Genomic DNA, 25,349 nt, shown 5'->3' with positions numbered 1-25,349 from the left:
GCCGAAATAAATGGCAGCGTAGTTTTGGAAGCACAGTCGAATCAGCAAATATTATTATTCAAAGTTATTTTTAACTAACAACCTGAGACTCCAACCACTCCAGCTACGAACCAGAATCCTCACAGTAAAATGTCAGTACGTCTAAAAGGTGAACAGACAGACAGAAAAGATCAAAATAAGTGAGTTACAGATAGAAGATTAATAAAAGGGTTAATAACAGAATTGGATTATCTGATTGTGAAAACACAATTGTGACCCTCTTTTTATAATATTCTAACACTGATATTTATATTAAAAAATGATTAATATTATAATCCACAGAACACGGTGACAGCATAATTGATATTACTACCTACTCTCATTGATACTAAAACATACATACAAAGTAACTAGTTACTTTCGAGGCTTACCATATTACCCAGATGTAACTGAGTGAGCTGTGGTGTACCAAACTGTTGAGTAAGCCGCATTCCCCTATGACTAGAGCTGGAACTCAGTGTAACCGACTTGGCTGGAGTTCTGGCAGCAAAAATACAATTACAAAAATGAATTTGCTTTCAAATAAGTGCATGTAAATTGGATGAGCAAGTCACCTGCTGGCTCACTGGAGTAAAGCTTTTCAAAGTACTGTGCAGCGATCAGGCCATGGCCAGACCACGGGCGCTTATCACCTGATCATGCTTGTTGTGTGGCGTTTTAGGCTCCGGGTGAATTTTCCCGATTCATGCCCTTATATAGGTACAATTCACATTGCCCTAATATAGGCATAGAGATCAAGCCCTTATTTAGACATAGCCCATGCAGACCAAATACAGGCATGGCTACTTCCACCCGTACCAAACGTCACAACGATTTCTTGGAAAATCGGCTTAAGCAGTTAGGCAACTTCCCCTTGCTTGAATATTGATTTGTCCAAGAACTCATATACTTTGCAAAGAACGAATATTCCCTAGGGGTTCTTTCCTGACGTTATTATGCCCAACTTTATGTCAAACTATGGCATTCCTAGACACCGTAAAAGGTATAAATATACCTTTCACTTGCTCTAGCAAGACACGGTGTTTCGGAGCAGTTCGACTATCTACTTGCCCGACGCAGCTCGCTACAGCACGTGTCGAGGGAAGCCGACCCTCCAGCTGAAGCACTGATCAAGAGGCTGCCATCTCTTGCCGAGAATCCAGCTCCAGGGTTTCCAAGCTCCCGCTGCGGGGTGTTCGGAAATCAAGTCCTGAGACCGAGATACCAGACCTCATTCATTCTAACTAAGGTATGGAGCTGATTAGAACCTAGAGAAATCTTGGATAGATTCTTGGCAAAGAAAACTAAACATATGCTACTTCTTCCAGCGTACTAGACTTAGGCTAGGTACATTGGGGTAGGCGTATTTTAGAAAACACCAGTTGAGTATTTTTAGTCATTGTTATTTATGTATGTATTTTTATATGGCTTAGAAACCATACAATGTTCTTACAGTATTATTTTATAATATTGTTCTCGCTGTACGCATTATACTTTGCAGTCTGCATTACGATTGTAGCAGTTCACTTGTCTTGCATGCGAAAGATATTTCTCTGCAACTCTGTAGAAACGAAGCATGCACGATTGACTGAGTGAAATACTTATCTATTGTTTCTGCGACTCTAGAGATATATATTTCTTATTCTTGGGAAACAAAGTTGTCATGTTTATGCGGTTGTCAGAAACGTAACTCTTCTTGTGAATTTCGAGAAAGTTTCTAGTGACCTCTGAGCTAGCTGGCACTCACTATTAAGTTTAATATATTCGATAGAGACCTAGTCGACCTCAGTCCTTCGTCTAATCTATAGGATATGTTATTCCAATGCGCAGGGCCTATTGGGAATATAGGAACTACACTACATGCTCAGATGCAGTACAGGTCCAGCCTTACCAAGCAGCCTCAGAGGTAAGACACAATCTCTCTCCTCGTCAGTGATAAGGTAAATCAGGACTTGGGCGCGATCAGTGTTTGTGCCTAAATCTGGATTCAGAGATGTGTAAAATTGCTGCACTCTGCATTCCCTCCCCTCTCAAATCCCATGGGGTATAACCTGGAGAAATTTTCCAGGGGCATAGAGTTTGGTAATGCGAAAAAAATGCCAACTCTATTGCAACCTTAAACACAGGCAATGTAGTGGTAAAAGAAATCTGAAGGTAGAGTCATGGGGCAGCTTTACTGTCAGCAAATCAGCTGGACTCTGTGTGAGGCTTAGAGTGACTGTGCTGACCTCAAATTCGCTGGGGTTCAGAACTGGCCCAAGCTCTGCGTGTCAGAACAGGACATTCACACATCTCGTAGTAGGCTATAGAAGTGCATTGCATTACATACAAGCCCATCCACAGTTTACCATAGAGCTGGCTCTCTTGCCACCCAAATCAGAGTACTGTATTTAGTGAAATGACGCCTTTGGTGTAAGAGTACCAAATCTTCATGCCGAGGTCCAGGACCAACTGGAAGGAGAGAAGAACATCAGGAAGTAGACTATAGTGTCTGGAAGCTGCAGTCTAAATTTAAAGGCAAGTTCTTTATTAGGAATGTCATTTTTTGAATGACGTCAGCGTGTGCGCATTGGAGCTGCCATTGACACAGAGTACAACACTTACAAAGCCAGAGCTAGTGCTGAGGGTGGGGGAGGCTTTAGCCAACTGCATCCTTGAGTCTAAAGGGGCCTTTAGCTCAATGAAAGATAAGAATGGCTTAGCAGTTTTGTATTCTCTTTATCATGCCATGCACATTGCCTGCAAGGCATTTCTACAATGTTTTTGTTAATTGTTGCGCCCACTCCCCGATCCCACCGGATCTGGTGCATTATTGAAAAGCTTTGAACAAATAGGGATAACAAAGCACTTCACCTGCCATATTCCAAAAGTGTTGAATGAACCCTGGACTCCTCATCAGTCAGCTCCTCTGCTCCCTCTTGCCTTTTGTATTTTCTCTGAGGTTTATAAACATCCTGCAGGACAAGGAAGACAATAATCATTACACTATGTGCTTATGAAGCAGCAAAACAATAATATTCCTCATCAAAAAATAAATATTCAGTTACGCTGGATGAAGACATTTATAATTCAAATAGCTATATTAAGAATCAATGTACAGAGTTTTTAGTGTCTTACAGGTTTCACCGTGAGCTCAGTTTGATAGTTGTGATTCAGGCAAATTGTCACAACTGATTCCAATTGCTGCAATTTGTTTTCCAAAAGGAAAAGAGTCTTCTGTGACCCAAAAATGGTTGGGTAGAACCAAGCCGCAATGCCGATGTTAAAACTAATGTTCACAAGCTCACATTCCAGCAGGTAGCTACTCTTTGCATTCTGATAAAGTTAGTAAGAATCAGGAACTATAGGAGCATCATATTGGGATCATCTTCTACTTACTTCCATTCAATTTGGTAGGTAGCCCTTATTGCATATAAAACAATGAAATGCACTGAGGGCTTTTAAAATCATAGTTTGGTGAACAGGATTCTCTGTAAAAAAAGTGGAGGAAGACCCGTCCACTGTTTTACAAGTCTGCCAAACAATCAACAAGACCCTAAGCCATACAATTAATGGCATGGTTTGGAAATATTTTCCTTTTCAGTATGGCCTGCTTAGATATGTATGTTTGCATTGAACAGCAATTACTAGCAGAGGAGCTAGGACTGAAATAAAGGAAGATTGTCTGAACACCTCCGACACAGATATGCATGCAAAAGCAATAAAACAACCCTTACAAGAACGCAATATTTCCACAGGTGTACTCCATGATGTAGTTGGCATTATGTGAACATGGAATCACCAACTGAGGTATAAAGTTACCTCTTACCTCAGTGTTCGTCTATTATGCTCAACAGTCCTTAAATCTATGTGAAATTTCCACCAAACTTCCACAAAATTATTAGCTGTGACACTGTCACTAAATAAGCCCAAATTACCTCTTCAATAAATATGAAGGGTTCAACAAAAAGCACAGAAAGTTAGAAACTCAGAAAGGATGGTTCAGTAATAAACAATAAATGTTCCAATATTAGCATTAGCCACTGGCACGTCTACAATCAAAAGTACCCACAATCCTTAAATGTTCTGACAATAACTGTTAAAAGCATCGGCAAACAGTTTATAATTAGTCTCTCTACAAGCCACTAAATTTCCCGATAAGAGACTAGAACCTGCACCAAAATGGGGTGGCAGTCTGTGCCTGTGCAAAGTGGGAACCACACAAACAAGGAAATAGCTCTGACACAAACTAGGAAACAAACCAACACACAAAACACAAGCCAGGAAACTTCCTTCTTTGAGAGTAAACTGCCCCAGCACCAGTCAGCACAAACCTCAAACACAATGGAGGGAAATATCCTTCATGAGTCAAGATATTAAGTCCAATACTAGTCAAGAAACCGCCTCCAGAGTATCCACAAACTACCCCAAACCTTAAAAATAAAAAGAGGAAATGAAGGTCACAGAAACCAGACAAATCTCAAAAACGAAAAGGAAAACATTTACACATACTAATTTGCCACTAATACTTCATGGGTTTACGGAGTAGCGTGCTTCAACACCCCATCAGGGGTAACAAGCTCTATATAAATACAAACGTTTTTTCCTCCTCTATCCTTCTGCTATCCTTCCGAATCCAAATAACTGACTAACCTATCCACCACTTAAAATTTACTTGCATGTTTCACTATACAAATTCAACACTGTTTCTCTAGAAGTCCCGGAGCAGCGTGCTACTCACTGAAAAAGCGATTCAATGCCTCGTCCGAGGTAAGCGATATACAAATGCAAATACAATACAATACAATAAATTATGCACCAACCTACAAGAAACCCTGAAATGTTTCATCTCCAGTTCGGGTCAACTGTCTCTTTTGGAGGAAGAGAGGCATTAAAAGCTGATCTACATTTCTAAGAGGTAAAACAAGTCGTGCAGAAGTCAGAAAAAACAGCTTGCAGGTCTATGAATAAGGTTAGTAACAGGTATGGAGTTGACAAGAAGTAAAAAATAAAATAAAACAATTCCTAATTAAATTCAAATTAAACAGTCCTTTAAGGCTAGTAGAAGGGAAATGCAATGGCGACCAGTAGGGATAAGGATGGAAGTATAAAAGCGACTTTCCCTCAAGATCCTTATCGTTAGGGAAGACTCAATCATTTCAACGGAAAATAGATTTGCCTGTTTGAGCCCAAACTGGGATGTGGGTAAAAGAAGCTTCAGTGCTGTAGACTAGGATTTGGGTTCACTGGACAATGTAAAGGTCTCTTCTTGGAACCTACATGGCTTATCTCGACTGTTTTAGACTTCGATGACATGTTAGCTAACATTTCTTTCATTTGTCTCCCAGGGACCATGTTGTCTGGTGAAGTACCTAGGTCCGAAGGTTTCTAAGATAGCACAAGAGCAGAAATGGCTAAATGCAGAAAGTGACTGGATTCAAGCAATACTGAATGCAAACTCTTTAAATCTAAAAACCATAATAGTTATCAAAGTATATATTTTACTTAGAGGTAAGCAATTTAATGAGATCCAAATGTTAATGTAGGAGGCAGATTTATGCTCCAAATGCAACAAGTATGCAAGTACACTAAATAAACTTAATGAGTGATTTACATTTTCATATGAACACTACACAGAAAAATGATGCAATAAGGGATATACTTAAGGAATAATCAACAACAAAAGTACATTTCCCAAAGAGTGTAAAAATGCAGATGGGACATTAAATGCAGACTTGTCTCTTACAAAAGTAGACTTTTTTTTATCTTTACAGGTTGTTTGTAACTGGCTCCCCAGCAAAGAAAACACTTAAGATCTGGCATCAGAACGGACCCAAGATTACATATTTACTCAAGCTTGTAATTTTTCTTCATTTATAAATTTCCATGTAGACATGGGATAGAGGAGGACCACTGGCCTATAAGCGTACAACATGAAAAAAAGGAAAACAATTTTAATTCACCAGCCAATATTCCCTAAAAGAGTCACTACCTGGATAGATGACAATAATTTGGAAATTCTAAGTCAGTTCAAATATAATTCTAAACAAGAACATAGTTGGCAAAATATAAAAGAAATGGGGGAAATATACACAGAAGCGATTGCGGTTTAGTATGTTGCCTAAATAGCTTTACTAAGAAAACAGCAGCTATCACAGATGGAAAACATAGGCACCCTTCTAAGACAGCGAAATAGTTCAAAGACCAATGAAGGTCATTAAAACTTAAGATGAGACAACTAAGATAAAAAATAGGCAAAGCCTGGAACTACTCATCTGAAACAAAGTATTGTAAAATTAAAGCTGAGTAGATTTTCTTGCTCCAACATTTGAATTTTTTACTGTTGCACGTACATTTCCAAATAGATTTACAAACAGAAAATGAATAGTGTGTGTAAAAAATATGATCACAGAATGACATTTAAATGGCATATGGCTTAGGTATTCAGACTCAAAAAACTGGACTGTGCTTCAAAAATCACATTTCAAGTATTTCAGTGCATGACTCTCCTAGAGTGGATCAAATTCTACAAAAACCCGGATTATCATTTCACAGAGTTCAGTTAATATCTCCTGTGGAGAGGATCAAAACGCTACAGACCCCTGCATACCAAGTGACTAACCCTGCCTTAAGGCTATGAGGGTAGCAATAAAATATGCGTATGTTATTTTGAGGGATTAACAGTTCTGCATAGAAAAAGTGACACATTAGTCTCCTGAACCCACATACAGTTAAAACTGCACTTTAAACATTAAACAAGGGAGTGTCCAACTGTGCCAAATCATACACATTCCCGCTGAAAAATGTGTGCCCAGGTACTGCGGGGCATCGTTGAGAGTGAATGGCGTCTCCCTACCATTAAAGAGGAGACACTCATCCCTTTTACGCTGAGGCAACAGCAAGCCACTATCCCTGTGAGTGCTAGCCATTCCCAATGGGGTCGCAAATTGCACTTGCCTCATGAATATTGATGAGGAATGCAATTTGCTGGGAAAGTCATTGTGGCATCACATTGGGACCCATCAGCAAGGCTGTTGGCATGTGCAAGCATTGTGTGCTGCAAAATGGTCTTACCATGGCTTTTGACATACCTCATCCCCATCCCTCCCGCCCAAGTCCTCGACTCGGGAGCAAGCAGCACTAAACAAGGTCTTACCTGCAGTGGGAACTGCCCCAAACCTACTCTTTCGTCACTCAACAAGGTAAAAATGTCTGCAGTGGGTTGAGGGAGGTGATTTTGGGCTTGGGTTCGGTCACAGCTTTTCTTAAAGTTATTCAGTCAGTGAAGTACATAAAGATGAATAAGGGAAGAATAAATCACAGCAGCCATTTAACAAAAAAATATCTTCTTACAAAATTAACAACATAAAGGGGTGGGGGTGGGGTGATGCTTCGGGCAGGAAGATGGATGACTTCTAGATGCGCTCCTCCGGCAGCCATGCAACTCTGAACGATCTTGGAGCCTATATCATCCGAAACCCCCGAACCTCCTTAAGTATCGTCCCCGCACACCACATACCACATATTTGCTGTCTGAGCAGCGATGGCGCCTCTTACATCCTGGAATGATGTGGGTCCGAGTTGCGGCCTGTGGCGAGGCTTTCTATCTGAGTGCAGCACAGGCGCAGAGGGAGTCTGCTGCAACGCTCGCTGTCAGCGGCTGTCAGTGAGGACCACACCTGCCTGCGGGATTCCTGCTGCTCACCCCTGTGGAGACACCATACTGAGGCTGCTGGCTCTGCCGGATAGTGAACTCGTTACTTCACATCCTGCACAGAGGCGCGACTGCCATATTACGACTGTCTGAACCTACTTGCACGTTACTTGGCGGGGCCGCGCTGGTGATATTTTGATGGTGCTGGAAGCAGGGGCTTTTGGGGGGCTCGCGAGTGTCTCTCCGGCTGCCTCCGCTGCTACAGCGACTGTGCACTTCACTGGATGCTGGGACCATGGCCGAACTGCTAGGCAGTGACCGCCGAGTTACTCCTGGCGGTGGAGGCTGAGGTGGTGCCTCGGTGGCTGCCTCTGCGCGGGCCCCACTATTTCTTGACTGGCTTGGGGCTGCAGATTGACCCCCATTAACCCCATTCGTCTGTCAGCGTGGGCCACGAGGCAGGAGAGGCCTATTGATGCCGCAGGGGAGGCTGTTGGAGCTGCTGTTGTCACACGATTAGTGTTGCAGCAAGGGCCAGGACACACAAGCACGCAATTCCCTGAGAACTAATGGGCAGTTGGCATCTATTAGAGTCACGTGTTCCCCACAATTGTGATCTTGATGAGTGTGGTGGAAGTATTGCCCCATCTGAGTGGGAGGTGTAGAGGACATTGCGACTCCCAACTGTGGCAGGGTGCTGGGGTCCTCCCTACCGCCCGCTGGCGTCCACACTAAAGCTTCACCCCGACTATCTTGCACCCAACTTAGATTCTCGGCCTTGCGGTGTGCAGCATGGAAACTGTGCGTCTGATCTCCAAGAAGCATCTAGGGAGGCCGTAGAAGACCCTGAGGTGATCTTTGTTGGACTTAGACACTTCACCTGTGGCGCGGGGTGGCTGATGTAAGGTGAGGCATTGGAGGGGTCCCCGCAGATTTCGGACTGTGAGGCTTCTCACTGGCCTCCCGAGACTCGCAAAAATGGACAAATCGCAGACCAAGTTGCAATTTAGCCTCTGTGGGGCCCCTAAGACCCGTGACGGGGGTACGGCTGGCACAGGGTCTACCACTGATGACTTGGAAGCAGATGCAGATCTGAAACAAATCCTATCAGTCATGTAGCATATCTTTGCAAAAATTGATGCAAGATCAAGGCATTCTGATTTCGGATGGATTGAATGACAGAAGTTAGACAGTGCCTGGACATTGTTAAATGCTGTGTCTCGGAGACGGAGGATGAGCAGGCTACGATGCCCACAGCGCATAAAAAGATGGATAAGCTATTACTGACATTGCAGGCAAAGGCTGAAGATTTGGAAACCTGTCTCGCAGGAACTATCTGAGAATAGTGGGTATCGTTGAAACTACCAACATACATGGAACGCTACGTTGCGCATCCTCATTGCTCTGCTGGGGCACAATACCTTTTTAGAGATCTTTGTTGTGGAGCGTGCCCACAGCTCGCTTGTCCCACGGCCGAACCGGGGGCCAACCCCCACCCTATAATAGCGAGGCTCCTAAACTATAGAGATCCTGACGCTGCCCCATGTACAGCACAGGATCTAAAACAGCTGAGATATGAAGGCTCCAATGTGCCATGTATCTCGACTTCAGACCACAGGTACTTTTAAAATGTATAATAAGAATAAATGTGTAAATAAAATATATTTATAAATGCATATTACTAAACTGAACTTATAGGTGAAATTGTAAAACAGTTTATATGGGAAAAAAACTGCAAAATTCACTAAAACACAAAAGGTTTGAGGGATGTTATAGTTAGCACATAAATTTCAACAACGAGAGAGAGAGGGAAAAAGACACTCTCAGTCCCCCAGGTAAATGTATATCAAGCAACAAAATAGTGTCAATTGTTCTATGTGTGTAAGCACAAACACATGAGAAGGGTTGGAAATAATAAATCACATTGGATTTTATAGGAAGCGCTCACTCACCACCCTGGTTGGTGACATGCTTCATCATCGGGCTAACCAGAAGAAGTCGAATGCCTCCCTGGTGTGCTACTACGCCAGAATACTGCGGAGCTGGTTTTGTGACAAGACTATGAGAAAGTGAGTTTAAAAATGTCAAGGTTATATACCACACAAAAACTTTATTCAGTGGTTAACCTGACATATTAAAAGTATGTGTAAGGAAATTACCAAATAGATTGAGTATTTCCACTTAAGGTGGGGTCGACATGTTTCAGCCCGTTATGTGCAATTTACTGGGCATTCTTCAGGACCGTGGTACACTGCAGGAGCTGGCCCTGGGTAGTGGCAGTCCCCAGGGCTATTGAGGGCTCCAGGAGGGGGGGGGGCACACGGCCCCCCTCCCAACGTTTCAAGCCCCAGGGAGGTGGTGATCCCCGGCGCACGGGGTCGTTACAGACTCCTGCCGTGCCTCGTTTCTTTTCTCATTCTCGACAGGGTTCACACACCCAGCGCGACCCGGCCGAAAATGTAAAAAATAAAAAAGCCCTGGGGGTTCTGGTGGGACCCCCTGAGCAGGTCTAGTGGGTAAAGGTGTTTATACCGTGCCCCCTTTTCTTATTTTTTATATTAGTTTTACTGTTTTCCTGTGACTCAGTTCTATCGAGTCACAAGATGGCTGCCAACACTTCCTGGTTTCGAGTGTTGGCTGCCAATCAGAGTGAAGCTCGTGCCCGGGAGGGTTTGCGATCCCTCCTCGGTGCTCAGATATCGAAATTTTCTTTTTCTCATTTCTCAGGAACTACTGAACGGGTTTACACCTTTTAAAACAAGCATTTACAATGCAATGGTCTTGTCTTTGTTAAAGTTAGAGCTATTGGCATTGCAAATGTCATTTTTTTCATTTATTGTTTTTTTTAAACTGATAAATATATGGTATTGTCATTTACAATGGCAATAGGTAAGCATTAGAGGGTAGTAGAGAGTATTAGCAGTGATTAATAGTTAGTAGAGAGTGACTAAATGGTTAATAGAGAGTATACTTGTATAGAGTAGAGTAGGAGTGAGTTGTAGGCAATAGTAGTTAGTGAGTAGTGGAGAGTAGTATAGAGTGAGTAGTAGATAGTGTGTAGAGAGCGTGTAGAAGTTAGCGAGTAGTAGAGACAGAGTAGTAGTGAGTAATGAAAAGTACTAGATAGAAATAGATGTAGTGTATAGAGTTGTATGTAGAGTTATAGATATTATATGGAGTAGTATATCTATTTAGTAGAGTGAGTAGCGAATACATTTTTTAAAATAGAGTATATATTAGAGAGCAGTAGTTAGTTAGTACTTTCTAGTATTAGAGAGTAGTAGAGTAGTAGAGAGTGAGTATAAAATTGTGGATAGTGTGAGTTGTAAGGAGTGTGACTTGTATGTAGTAGAGAGTAGTTAGAGGGTGTATTAGAGTGTGATTAGTTTAGTCAGTAGTAGAGTGTGAATTGAGAGTATTAGAGAGTAGTAGAGATTGAGTAAAGTGTGAGTAGCTTACAGTAGTAGTAGAGTGAGTAGTTAGTAAAGTGTAGTAGAGTATTAGACAGTTATAATACAGAGTATTATAGTGAGTAGTAATGAGTAGTATTTTTTAGATATAGTTTTTAGAATAGTTTGAGTAGGGTATTATAAACTGAGTAGAGTGAGTTGTAGAGTGAGTAATAGTGAGTAGTAGATGGTTTTATATAGTGTGCAGTAGAGTAGTATTGAGAACTATAGAGTAATAGGTATTAATATTGTAGAAAGTTAGTAGTATAATTTTTTTGAGTGGTAGAGAGTGTGTAGTAGAGAATTATTACTGAGTAGAGTAGTAGAGAGTATTAGGATCTGGGTATTATAGAGTATTTGAGTGAGTAGTATATAGTTTTTGAGGTGTGGCAACTGAGTAGTATATTGTAGATATAGTTATTAGTATGGTGCGAGTAGGGTTTTATAAACGGAGTAGTAGAGTACAATGCAACGGTCTCGCCTTTACAAAACATAGAGATATTGGCATTGTAAATGACAACATTTTATATTTATATGTTGTTTTGAAAACAGATAAATAAAAGGCAGTCATTTAAAATGCCAATCAATAGCCTAAACTTGTCTAAATGCAAGACCTATTGCATTGCAAATGCTTGTTAAACTGAGCAATTGTTTTGTCTTTGCTTCAGGGGGAAGGAAAGATAAAAACAGTGTGTGCGCCAGAGAAAGACCGAGAGTGAAGTAACGTGGAGACGAAAAGGAAAGAGAGGGCCAAGGAAGAGTGGCAAGGGAGAAAACAGAATGTGAAAAAAAGAGGATAAGTAAGAAAGAGAAAAGGCAAAGAGGAAAAAATAACAGAGAAAGAGAAAGTGAGATAGAGAGAAAGAAAGACTATGAGAGAGGGTTAGTAAGAAATGTGGCAAGTGTAATTGTTATGCAGCCACACACACACGGAGCCACACACACACACACGGAGCCACACACACACACAGAGCCACACACACACACAGAGCCACACACACACACAGAGCCACACACACACACAGAGCCACACACACACACAGAGCCACACACACACACAGAGCCACACACAGAGCCACACACACACACAGAGCCACACACACATACACAGAACCACTCACAACAGAGCCACACACACAGAGCCACACACACACACAGAGCCACACGCACACAGAGCCACACGCACACAGAGCCACACGCACACAGAGCCACACGCACACAGAGCCACACGCACACAGAGCCACACGCACACAGAGCCACACGCACACAGAGCCACACGCACACAGAGCCACACGCACACAGAGCCACACGCACACAGAGCCACACACACACACACAAAGAGCCACACACACCAAGCATAATTCCAAGAGCCAATGTAGTTAAAACAAGAGATAGTACATTGTACAGTGTGCGCTACACACGTCTTGAATATCAACAGTAGGTCATCGGCTCCTAAAATAGACTAGAAGGTCAAGTGACCGCTCCAGAACTTTGTGTGCAACACGTAGGGCTGCTCAGCTTTTCATCATTCAGAGGTTCCAATGGCATTAGGTGACACTGAAGAAGGCCCTCTTCGTGCTTGGCACCAGCACTGACTAAGGAGCGAGCTCTCACCAATCAGCTGCCGGGGTTTTAATCTGACCGGACATTGCAGGCCGCTGCTACATCTCATCAGCTCCTGAGATAGACTAGGGGTCAAGTGACTGCTGCAGAGCTTCGTGTGCAACACGTAGGGCTGCTCTGCTTTTCATCATTCAGAGGTTGCTAGGACGCATCCATCATCATACAAGAATTAACAACTTCTTGTATTTAAGTGCCAAGAGACAGCACATCGTACAGTGTGCGCTACACACGTCTTAAATATTAACAGTAGGTCATCAGCTCCTGAGCTAGACTAGCAGGTCAAGTGTCCGCTGCAGAGCTTCGTGCCATTCCGTATCACTGCTGCCTAAAAGAAGTGCGCACCAAAAACGTGTTCATCATCGCCGGAGCTCCAAAGTATTCAAGGATCAAATACCCCTTTCGGATGACCAAACCCCTTCCTCGCAGCTCGACATGTTGGCATCTAGATAGAAGTACAGTAACACCGGATACAAAAATGTAAAAATATTCAAACTGTCGTATGCATTGCGACATTGGGATAAAACGATAAAAATGAGACACTAGCAAGACCTGTATCTAGTAGGATGGGGGGGGGGTCGGCAAAGCAGCATAGCTGCAGTGAGAGAATATAAAGAGAGGCCAAGCGGTCTTCAAAGGCCACTACTTAGCACTCAGCCTAAAACTTGAAGACGACTAAGCGCCCGCAACACAACAGGCTCCCTTACGCCTTATTGTGTATCTTCCTTCCCACAGGATTTTTCTCGCTTACCTGCAGTGCATGCAAGTTAAACAACTGCACTTTTTACCCTTTCCACACACCTTAGCGCGTGTGTAGGACATCTCTTTCACACGTGGCACTACTTTTTGCCACTCACTACTACCTGGTCCTGACGAAAGTCCCACCTACTTTTCTTCTGGGACTGAAACATGTAGACCGCCAACACCTAGCCAACTATGTAGTCATAATTTTTCTACTTATAGTTGCATCACATATATTTTTATCTTACACCCTGGCCAGCCTTGAATAAAATATTGGGCAAGGACCCCCAGAGGTGTATTTTACTACTCACCTTCCTCCACATCACACCATTGCACCACACCTGCTCCGCTGTAGTCAGGCGTTGAAGCACAACCAGGCGGTATTCGGCTGCCTGGTTGGACCCCGAAGATGAAGCATGACACCAACCAGGTTGGTGTGTGAGGGGTTTATAAACAAAACTTATTGTGCCCAGCTGATAAGCTATACCCACAAGTGACCTGGAATATCAACTAATATTCCATTACTTCCACATAGTGGGCCAGTCCACATAGTTTTCTTGACATTATATTGCTCCAGGAAACTAAAATAGACTTGTCACAATTCAATTCCATGAAGAACAAACTCTATAGTGAAGCGATTGGGTCTGACGCCATGGGCAAAAAGAACAGGGTCCTCACTCTAATTGCGAAGCGGGCCAATATAGATGTCTTACATAGTAGTGCAGACACTAAAGGCAGGTGGGTCTCCTCTAAACTAACAAAAGGTGGGAATGAGTTCTATGTGACCAATGTATATGCCCCCAATAAAAGATGACCAAGATTTCTGGAAGGAACTTGGTTCCCACATTGACACGATCCCAGACTCAGCAACACATATCATGGGTGGTGACTTGAATCTCCCTATGGATCCCCTTCTGGACAGAGGCTCACGATGTCCGTTCCGGTCAACCAACTCGCATAAAGCACTACTTAATCTCTGTACTCGATTTAACCTAGTTGATTCATGGAGGCTGATGAACCCAACAGGCAGAGATTATACCTTTTACTCCCCCCCTCATGGCTCATATTCACGAATAGATTACCTGCTCACATCTGCTCACGCGAAAGGAGACATTGAAGCCACCACCATTCAAGCGCGTGTGGTTTCCGATCATTCATGCATTACGATGACTCTGGCATTGCACAAAATGGGCAAAAAAAAGACCTTGTGGAGATTCAACGACGCGGTACTGAAAAAGGAAGCACACAGGATTGCCATAGAAACAGCAATCACTGACTATCTTAACCACAGTAAACAAGCATTTACAATGCAACGGTTTCGCCTTTGGAAAAGTTAGAGCTATTGGCATTGTAAATTACAACATTTGTATTGATGTGTTGGTTTTGAAAACCGATAAATAAATGGCATTGTTATTTACATTGCCAATAGCTTAATCTCTCGCAAATGTGAGACCTATTGTACCCTACGGATGAGCTCAGCAGACAGCAATTACTACCACACACACACACACACCCAGAGCCACACACACACACCCAGAGCCAGCCACACACACCCAGAGCCAGCCACACACACCCAGAGCCAGCCACACACACACACACCCAGAGCCAGCCACACACACCCAGAGCCACACACACACACACACACACATACCCAGAGCCACACACACACACACACACTCCCAGAGCCACACACACACACACACCCAGAGCCACACACACACACACCCCCAGAGCCACACACACACACACACACACACACACCCAGAGCCACACATACACACACACACCCAGAGCCACACACACACCCACACCTAGCGCCACACACACACACACACACCCAGAGCCACACACACACCCTCTCCCTGCGCCTAACAAACCAAGCCCCCACCGCTTCGTGGCACTCTACACTCTCTCTTGTATCAACCGGTGGTGCACTTTGGCCATAGAGCCTACTGTTCAGTGAACCAAATAACAACCTTCTGTGGGCACAGGCCCAGTAACACATTGTCCACTGAGTGAAACACGTCTCTAACCCCTGTATGGTGGTGGTGGCACGTTCGTCACTGTCCTGTACCGATGACCATCCCTCACCCCATGAGACAGTGCCCACTGTCCTGGCGAGGGAGGGACAGCGAGAAGACTTTGCGGCGAGAGTGTGAATAAGAATTCCTTACAAATGCACTAGGGGGAGACATGCGTCTGCTAGAACATGTGCTGCACTGCTGAAGTGTAACTTCCAGCGGTCGCTATTTCACTGACGAATGGCTTGTGATAGGAGGAAACATATGGGTACCAGATGCTACCACGAAACTGTTACCAGGGCAAAGGTACCAACGCCCTGGTGCAGCACTATTCAAGAGCATGCACAGTTGTCATACAGGAAGAGGGAATTCAAACAGGGCAAATAGCTGGGTTAATGCCGCGCAGGCCAGACCGCGGGAAAACGGATCAAAAAACAACGCCTGCTGCAAACGAGCTTTGAATACAGACGAACAGCTGCAGGAGACAGCACGGCTTCGGTTACAAGCATGCATTGATGAGAGATGTTTGCAATATGAAACGACGTGGGAGCCTCATTGCAAAGGCGCGCATGCAGAGAAACTGTTTTCCAGCTACAAGCAGCAGAGCAGGCTGAAGCCACAAACACAATGTTTACCACACACAACCCAATCTACCCCCTCACATGTCCCACATGTCCATCACCACCCCCTTTTGTACCTCTTTTGGCCGCCATTTTGGCGAGCTTATTTCCGGTCCAGGGAAGACATGGCTTGGCAGTTCGGGCAGGACTGTTCCCATGAGGAACAGGGTCAGACTGATTTGCATATAGCCATGTCTGGACTGGGGTGGCAGAGTGGGCTAAAGAACGGTGATGGATTAAACCCAGATCTTTTGACTGGGTGTGAGTGTTTGATTGATTCAGATGCTCTGTCCATCACCACCCCCTTTTGTACCGCTTTTGGCCGCCATAAGTGTGGCAGGGTATGCTCCGACGTGAGTCCCTTGCTAACTTTGCCACTGGATTTAAGCAAGCCGGGCTGAAGACGGCTGGAATGCCAGAAACCGGTCCTCGGAAGCTTGTTTCCGGTCCAGGGAAGACATGGCTTGGCAGTTCGGGCTGGACTGTTCCCATGAGGCACAGGGTCAGACTGATTTGCATATAGCCATGTCTGAACTGGGGTGGCAGAGTGGGCTAAAGAACGGTGATGGATTAAACCCAGATCTTTTGACTGGGTGTGAGTGTTTGATTGATTCAGATGCTCCGTCCATCACCACCCTCTTTTGTACCACCTAGCTGTCAAGCCCAGGCCACCACAAGGGGTCACTGCACTCACACCTTTTTACCAGTCTAACCCCATTAGTTATCAATGCCAGGTAGCCGCAAACTGCATTCTGGTCAATATAGCTTACCCCCCGCCACCCCAGGTTTTGCCGACCTGCACAACAGACTCACCGGTGTTGTAAACGTGCAGCTCGTCCACTATCCCTTCGTTGCCGCCTCCGAACACCACGAGGAGCTCCTTAATGGCCACTGCACGATGTCCGTGCCGGGGCCTTGGCACGGGGCCTGAACAGCCCACCACCCACTTCCAGCGGGGCTGTAGGGCGTTGGAGGGGGGCTGGGAGGCGGGCCGCAGGGGGGGTAGCGGCAGCCATAGCGTCCAACAAGAATAAACCGCAAATGTGGCGTAATCAGGTGCGACAAAAAAAACGTACCGAACTGGGTTTAGACTAGGGGTACTCTTCGTTATGGGGGGGGCTTCACGGGAGCACCGGAGGGGGCTGGTTTACAGGCCGGACATGGAGACTGTGGGTGCTGCCATCTTAGGAGAGAAGAGGAGCTGCCTCTGCCGTCTGCTGGTCCCGCCTCCTCCACTGGTCCGTCAGCCCAGGGGAGCATGCTACTGTCTGTGGCCGGTTTCCTAACCCGGGGATCGGGACCAGTGCCCTGCGTGCGAGCCCCTGGCCCCCACTACTGCACTCCTGTGTAGCTAAAGCCACTGCTGCTGGGAGCCGCCATCTTGTGTCTGTCCATAGGAGCTGACTCCAAAACAGATGCGTAACACGGCCCACCCACTTTGCAAACACCGGGGGAAAACGCTCAGCTACTAAAGAGATCCTGGGGAGCGCTGTGCAGTCTCTTCACGCCCGCCTGGGAGCTGCCATCTTGTGCGTTTGTTACGGCAAACTCCACCCACCCTTCAAACTTTAAACAAGCATTTACAAGTGGGGCCGGAGACACGGACAGCGGGAGGGGGGCAGGAACGGGCACCCGGACAGCGGGAGGGGGGCGGGAATGGGCACACGGACAGCGGGAGAGGAGGGGAGCACTCACCTGGACTTCTGCCAGCGGCGGTCGGCCTGGAGGAATGACAAAAAAAAACCATCTGAAGAAAAAAATAAAAACAACCGCCCATCGCCGCATGATGTTCTAAAAGGGGCGGGATGAAAAAAAATCTACGAAACGCCCATGAATCTGGTCCGACAATTACGGACAGATCTCTCTTCCAATGGCTAGCCTCCATTTATGGAGCTAGCCAATGGAAGAGAGAGGCGGGACAAAGCCCCGTACTGGTAAACATAAGATTTCACCTGCGGGAACACTGCTGCGCAGTGGACGCCAGGCGAAACCTAAAAAGGGGACACCTCGGATCTTACTAGATGGGAGGCACTTAAAACAACAATTAGGGGAGTAATAATCAAGATACGTGCAGCCATGAACAGGGATGCAAACTCCACTCTGGCTCGTTTAGAAGAGGAGATATCTGCTCTTGAGAAACGCCACATTCTCTTTAAAGACCCCTCGATTCTCACTACTCTAATGAACAAAAAATACGAATATAACAAAATCATTAGTGAAAGGGCACGTGTTTGGCTTCAACATCAGAAAAACTTTAGGTTATGCCATACAAACAAAGCGGGCAAAAGCTGTGCCTCATATCTAAAATTTAAACTACAACAATCTACTATCAAATGCATAGTGGACAAAGTAGGGGCAGCCTACTTGGATCCCAATAAAATTGCCGACCTATTTAAGGACTTCTATAATGACTTATATAGTAAAAACAAGGACATCAATAGCGCCAAGGTGGGGGCGTATTGTGTTAAGTGTCAACTCCTGGCCCTCACAGAGCAAGATCAAATCGCACTCAACTGCCCCATTCCGAATCAGACATTGCTCAGGCCATTAAATCCCTTAAAACAGGGAAGGCTCCGGGCCCTGATGGGTTCAGTGCTTCCTTTTACAAGAACTTTGCATCTGTATTGACGGAGCCACTTGCAGACCTCTACGATCATTTTAACACAAGTGGTCAGGTTCATGGCACACCCGCAGAGGCCATTATTGCGGTTCTACCAAAAGAAGGGAAGGACCCATCCGCTCCTAAGAATTACAGGCCGATATCTCTGATCAATCTTGATTACAAGATTTATGCCATGGTTTTGGCAAAAAGGATTCAATCGGTCTTGCCCCAGCTGATACATCCATCACAGGTAGGGTTCCTCAAAAATAGGCTATCGAGTGATAATACCCGGACCCTTGCGCACATTTTAGAGAGGGCAAAGACGACCGATTCCCCCACTGCAGCAGTAACATTAGACGCCGAGAAGGCCTTCGATAAGGTTGACTGGGCTTATTTAGAAGCCACTCGGCATAAATTTAATCTGGGCACGAATTTTATACGCATGGTCATGGCCCCTTATATTGCAATCCTTCAGCAGGAGTCAGAGCGGGTGGATGCCTTTCGGACTCCTTTTCTTTATAATAAGGCACGAAGCAAGGCTGTCCCCTTTCTCCGTCACTCTTTCTTTTGGCCTTCCTTTACTATTTAAGGAGCAACAAATGATTAAAGGTATAGATTTCGAAGGCACCATAGTCAAAATTTCTGCCTACGCAGATGTCCTGGTAGTGTCTGAAAACGCGAACTTGGCTATCCCGGCACTGATGTCCACATTTGCAGAGTTCTCGGAAGTATCCGGATACAAACTTAATAAAGACAAAACCGAAGTCAAACTGCTTAGTAACATCAGCGATAGGAGCGTCCTGGGTGACACGGGTCTTTGCTGGCAACAGAAAAGCTTTAAATATCTAGGAATTGACTTTGAGAAAGACTTAATCAGTACTCTCAAACTTAATGAGGCTTCACTATTTAAGAAAATATCTACACTCCTGGAAGGCTGATCCCCAAAGTTTCTATCCTGGTGGGGGAGAGTGGAAACTCTGAAAATGATGATCACACCCCTTGTCAACTATTTAATCAGCATGTTACCAATGTTGCTCTCGGATGACTTCCTTGCCAGGACACACAAACTCTTCAATGGTTTTATTTAGCAGGATAAAAAGCCGAGAATCTCCCTAAAGAAACTTCAATTGCCAAAAGACAAAGTGGGTATTGGTTTACCTAATTTCAGATGTTATTAGACAGCCTTCTTATGCAAGCAAGGAGCAAATTGGTTCCATGCTCATCAGGAATATACTCCTATATGAGTTCATGTAGAAAAATCTATCATTAGAAACTTACCAATCTGCCATAATGACTTTGGATGCATCTGCCTTTACTCAGTCCAAATACATATTCCTCAACACTAAACGGGCCCTACTCAGCCTTGAGAGGCATTGCAAAGTTAAAATAAAGTTCTCCAAATCAAAACTATCATCATTTTGGTTTAACCCGGCCCTGAAGGATGATGGCGGACTAGTTTTCTGGGAAAATTGGGCTACAAAGGGTTTGAACTCAGTACAGGACATTTATGACGGTACCTCCCCTCTTCCTTTTGTCACCCTACAGTTGCGGTTTGATCTCCAACCACTGGATTTTTACAAATGTCTACGCCTCAAAGCGCTTGTCTCTACCAGAGCCATAGTTCCGCAGCAACCTACTCTATATACTAGGCTAATACACTTAATGTCTCAGAGTCACATGGTATCAAAAATTTACAAAATAATAACACTTTTACCCCAGAGAACACATAAAAAGTGAGAAAGAGATTGGGAAAACGAGCGAAAATCTTCTAATCTAGGTTTTGATTGGGACAAAATTCACCTCACTCCTTTCTGTAATAAAATATCTCCGATACTCTCCCAGACAAAACTCATGTTGATAAACAGATCTTACTGGACACCTGAGAAACTTTTCAAACTCAAATTACTGGATAGCCCCCTCTGCTGGAACTACAAAACACAAGTGGGTGGCATGGCACACATGTTCTTTCACTGTCCGTTGCTCCAAACGTTTTGGGATAAGATCTTTTCATACATCCAGCACACCTTCCACTTTCAACCTCCCAGGGACTTCACATATATTTTACTAGGAGCGATTGACCCAATTATTTCTAAAGATCATGACAGACATCTCCTGGATCTTATGCTCACACTGGCTTGCAAAATTATCCTAAGCAAGTGGAAGAGCGCTTCTGATGTCTCCTTCACACAGTGGCAAGAATGGCTGGCTTCCTTGAGGGGAGCGGACAATGATATCCTACACTCATCCCCTTGGCAGAAGCCCTGCGTCAAACTTTGGAGTTTACTTGACTCATTGGAAGCCTGTTATGATCCACCTTAGACATACTGATTAACATACTCCATGCACTTCGCCTGGTTTTGATGCCACACAGGGCATTACTCCCGTTAATGAATGATTGCTATCCGGACACAAGCTATGTTCTTCAAGTCATGTTGCTGCAGCAAGTTCTTTCCCCCTTTTCCTCGCCTTCCTCTGTTCTCCCTCCCCAGTCTTCCTCTGTCTTGCTTCTTCTTCTCTCCTTCATCATCCCATCCGCTCCTTAGGCTTGGGACTTTAGGCATGGGCGTTTTACACAATGCTCTTAGTTACTACTTACTTGTATGGTCTTGTTGCGTATTTATTTCAGGTATGATGTATTACTGGCGCCTAACTACTTTCTCCGATTGCATCAACTGCACTTTTCTATGCCCTGTTGAATGTATCTTTTCCAGGAGCCGTTTGCTGTATGTCTACCCTCTCTTTATTTTTGTAATTTTGTGTTTTTGTACTTTTGTATTTTCATGTCTTTTGAATCCAAAATAAAAAAGATTTGAAAAAAAAATGTTCACATATAAAGTACCTCATACGCGGTTGCCAGTCATACTACAAGATTCGGCAAATTAACAATTAATCAAAGCCATTAAATATCATGGTAGCTCATATTCTATGTATCGCAAAGATTAATCGATTGACCAACATGCTCGTGCTTCGCACTGGGTTGACATATTTATTGAGGCATCCTAGGCTTTCAACCTGAACCATAATGACTGCCAATGTACAGCATCAGGCAGTGGCACTGTTCGATGATACATTCCGGGGGAGTACGGTTCACACACACAAGCAAGCTATATATATTCTAGTTGGAGATGAAATACATGGTCACATTGAACCCAATGGACCTGACTGCTGTGATAACACCCGGAAAACCATGCTCTATGTGTGCTGGCCAGGTATGACTCAAAACCCCTGATGTTGTCTATCTTTGGCCAAGAGTCGGCCCTTAAAGCCATTGCGAATGTGTGCATGCACCACTGTGGCTCTCCATAGTTGATGTACACATGCGTGAATAACAGCCGCCCGCTCCGGTAGAAAAGCAGGTGTGCTCGCCTAATTAATGTGTCTCTGTGTGAGAAAAGACCCTTAATGTACATACTCGGCTGGAATTAGAGAGTATAAAAACCTAGATGCACATTGCAAATAAAAGACATTTCTCTGAGTCGAAATACACCACTTGGAAAAAATGTTGATGGGCAATCCCAGATCCTAAACATGTAGATATTGTATTAGGGCCACGTAGGCATTGCTGTTTAAGCTTGGGATAAAGCTTTAAAAAACTCAGCGGAATACCATAAGTCAGGAATGTGCAAAATACGGTATTAAACATTTCCCAGAGACTGGAAACCAGATATATATTTCAGAATGAACTTTGGCAATGTTATACTAATGTGCAAATACGCTAATGTAAACATTCTCAAAAAGTGATAGAATATATCGGGTCACACTGGTAATCAATGTGCAAATACGCAAATTTGAATTGTGGTATTCAACAATTGTCAGATAAATGACCAATGTAACTGCCTGTGTAAGCTATAGCAATAGAATGTAAATGTGCAAATACGCTAATGTAAATATTCCCAAGGGAAAAATGACATAACCGGTCTGAATCATAATGAATGTGCAAATACGCAAGGTTCAATAATACTGGGCCCATGGAAAACTACACTGTCATGCCATCACGTTAATCATAAAAAGTGCTTTCCGTGCTACGGGTGTCGTCTATGTGCAAAACAGTGCTTAAAAAATATAACCCAAAGCCCAAAAGTGGGTTGAACAGCAGATATCTAAATTACCTGGAGTCAGTCTGCCAATCAGTGGGCACTTCTTACATATTATCCTAAGAATACTGACTTCTGATGTGCACAAACAGTACAGCTCCAGTGAAACTCAATGCCATATATAGTCCAAAGAGAAATGTTGTTCAGTTGAAAGACAATCCTCAATCAGAACAAATGGGCAAGCAGCTAGAGGACAAAACAGACACATATTATGTTATAGACACCATCTGCCAACAGGCACTAAAGTCCGGGGGAGCAGAGAGAGCGGACCCTGAAGGGTCTTTTCAGCACTATTTTTGACTAGATCATTGCGCATAGAGAACGCTTTTCGGAAAGTGACAGTGGGATTGGAAGAGAGCACTTTTTTTAGAGTTATGTCGGTCATGACTATTGGCCATTCTTTTTTGATTATTGCAGTGATGGCTTTAGCTTGTTTACTAAAAGTAGTTATTAGTCTAAGCTCATTCCCTTCGCCACTAGTCTTTTCTTTCGCATTTGTAGAACTGCTGGTATCCCTGTTGGGATCTAGTACTGCTATCCTGTCCTTCATGTTGGCTTTCCTCATCGCTATGTTCAGCTTATTGGAAGCATAATCTCTTGCTTCTAATCTTTTCGTGACCAATTCTTGATGATAATAGCACACACTATATTATATATATATATATATATATATATATATATATATATATATACACACTGTGCTAGTTGTACCGTGTTTGGTATAGTTTGTAAACCTATAAATCATTGAGCATATGCATGTTGGGTTGTCACGGGGTGCACTGCAACCAAACACAATATGTATTTTGCTTTACCAGTCCTAAGTCCATGATTTCACTTGAAGACTGAAACAGATTACTGAATAATAATTGTACTCCAATGTGTTGATTGGTATTATACTTTACATTTCACCATGCGAGACTCGATAGGCTCTCTACACAGCCACCTGGTTTTTCACATTTAGTTTAACAATGATTCAAATTGTTTATTTCATTTAAATTTCAAGTGCTCACCGAAATCCTTTCATGTAAATATAATGAGCAGACATAATGATACTACAAATGTGCCATCAACGTTTGTGTAAATTAATTCACACATTTTGACAATAGAAGTGTAATGTAACCATGACTCATGCAGAAAAAAACTCTTCTATGTCTGTACGGAGCGTCATGACAGGGTTAACATAGCTACCAGATCCAGTTGTAACCTGTCAAGAAAGGTATGCTGAACATATATAAACCTGTATGTGTGGTTAAGCAGATGTAGTGAACAAGGCGGGAGCATTCCGCCGAAACGCGTCTGAGCAGCAAACTTGGAATAAATCTTACTTTGACAAAGAATTCATGGTGTCAGCGCCTTTTCTTGATCGGAAGATGTGTGGACTGGTAATCGATATTAAGGATTCTAAGTCCTTGGAATCCTAACGCTGATCCTCCTCGATTTGGTTGCGCTGTGTCTCCAGGATTTCGTATGGTTTGGCTTTCGAGGAGAAAGACTAGCAGCGCCCCCCGGAACCGGCATCTTGGGACCCGAATAAACTGATCACTGGCACGGAGCTGACTGGCCGAAACTCTGCGATCACTGAAGGGTAATTGCAGGCTTTAAGGTAAGAAGGCGAGTGCAGTGTGTGACAGCTAGCGGGCCACGCAAGGGTTTATGGGAGAGGTAGTCCCGGTGGTGAAAACATACACGGGCAGTGAATTCCCCAAGTGACATTACATTCCCGAGAATGGCTGAGGAGTGGGAAAGGGAACGGGGAAAGGTAGCACTGAACATATTTAACGATGTGGATACAGCCACAACGGCTAAAAACAAACCAACAACCCAAAATGAGGAACCAGATAAAGACGATATAAAAAACTAATGATGGAACTTGAGAAACTGCGCAAAAAAGAGGTTGCCAAGTGGTGGGAAGTAAAATCCCTAAAAAGATACCTTGATGTAGGGCGAGTACCCAGAGGGCTGAGAATCCTGGTAGCCCCAACATATGAAAACCCTGACCCAGCGATGCTGCAGGATTGGGCAGACAATAGCGCGCAATCGTCTCAAAATATGCTTAACATCTTGATAAAATATACGGCAAGCGACAGGGACAAAGTAATAAAAAGAATAGAGGAAATCCTTAAAGAACTAGATTCAAGAGAAAACCAAGAGGAAATTACTAAAAACATGAAAGAGATCAAAGTGAGGATAACTAAACATGAGGATGAAATAAAGGAGAGAAAGGCGATAAAATTCCAAAGAGACAGGAATGATTACATGAACGACAGGATATATACATTCGCCAAGAAATTTGACAATGTTAGACGCCAACAACTGTCAGCAACAGCGAGTGGCCCGGGCACAAATGCAGAACAGAGTTAAACCGAATGGAGTTCTGAACTAGAATCGGAGGTGGAAAGTAACACCAGCTCAGGCGCCAAAGGAATAGTACCAACCCCAGTGCAAGAATTTGCTTTTTTTACGCATGCAACGACTCACAACTCTGCGACCACGACTACCACGGCAGGAATGGGTGAAGGGCAAGCAAAATCAAAACCAAAAACAAAATGCA

At 44.0% G+C, this 25,349-nt stretch overlaps 1 protein-coding gene across 1 annotated transcript in view; it reads right to left on the bottom strand.

Moving 5' to 3' along the window:
• Positions 1 to 25,349, bottom strand: part of CCDC93 (CCC complex scaffolding subunit CCDC93) — a 994,005-nt gene that overhangs the window by 799,414 nt on the left and 169,242 nt on the right. The window contains exon 7 of the mRNA XM_086957357.1: positions 2,872 to 2,972. Within this exon, the coding sequence (XP_086813483.1) occupies positions 2,872 to 2,972 (101 nt within the window). The remainder of the gene's footprint in view (positions 1 to 2,871; positions 2,973 to 25,349) is intronic.

The sequence above is a fragment of the Lissotriton vulgaris genome, chromosome 2_1, assembly GCF_964263255.1.
Source record: "Lissotriton vulgaris chromosome 2_1, aLisVul1.2, whole genome shotgun sequence".
Taxonomy (NCBI): Eukaryota; Metazoa; Chordata; class Amphibia; order Caudata; family Salamandridae; genus Lissotriton; species Lissotriton vulgaris.
Note: the sequence above shows the minus strand (reverse complement) of the source record. Positions and strands in the feature narration are given on the sequence as shown.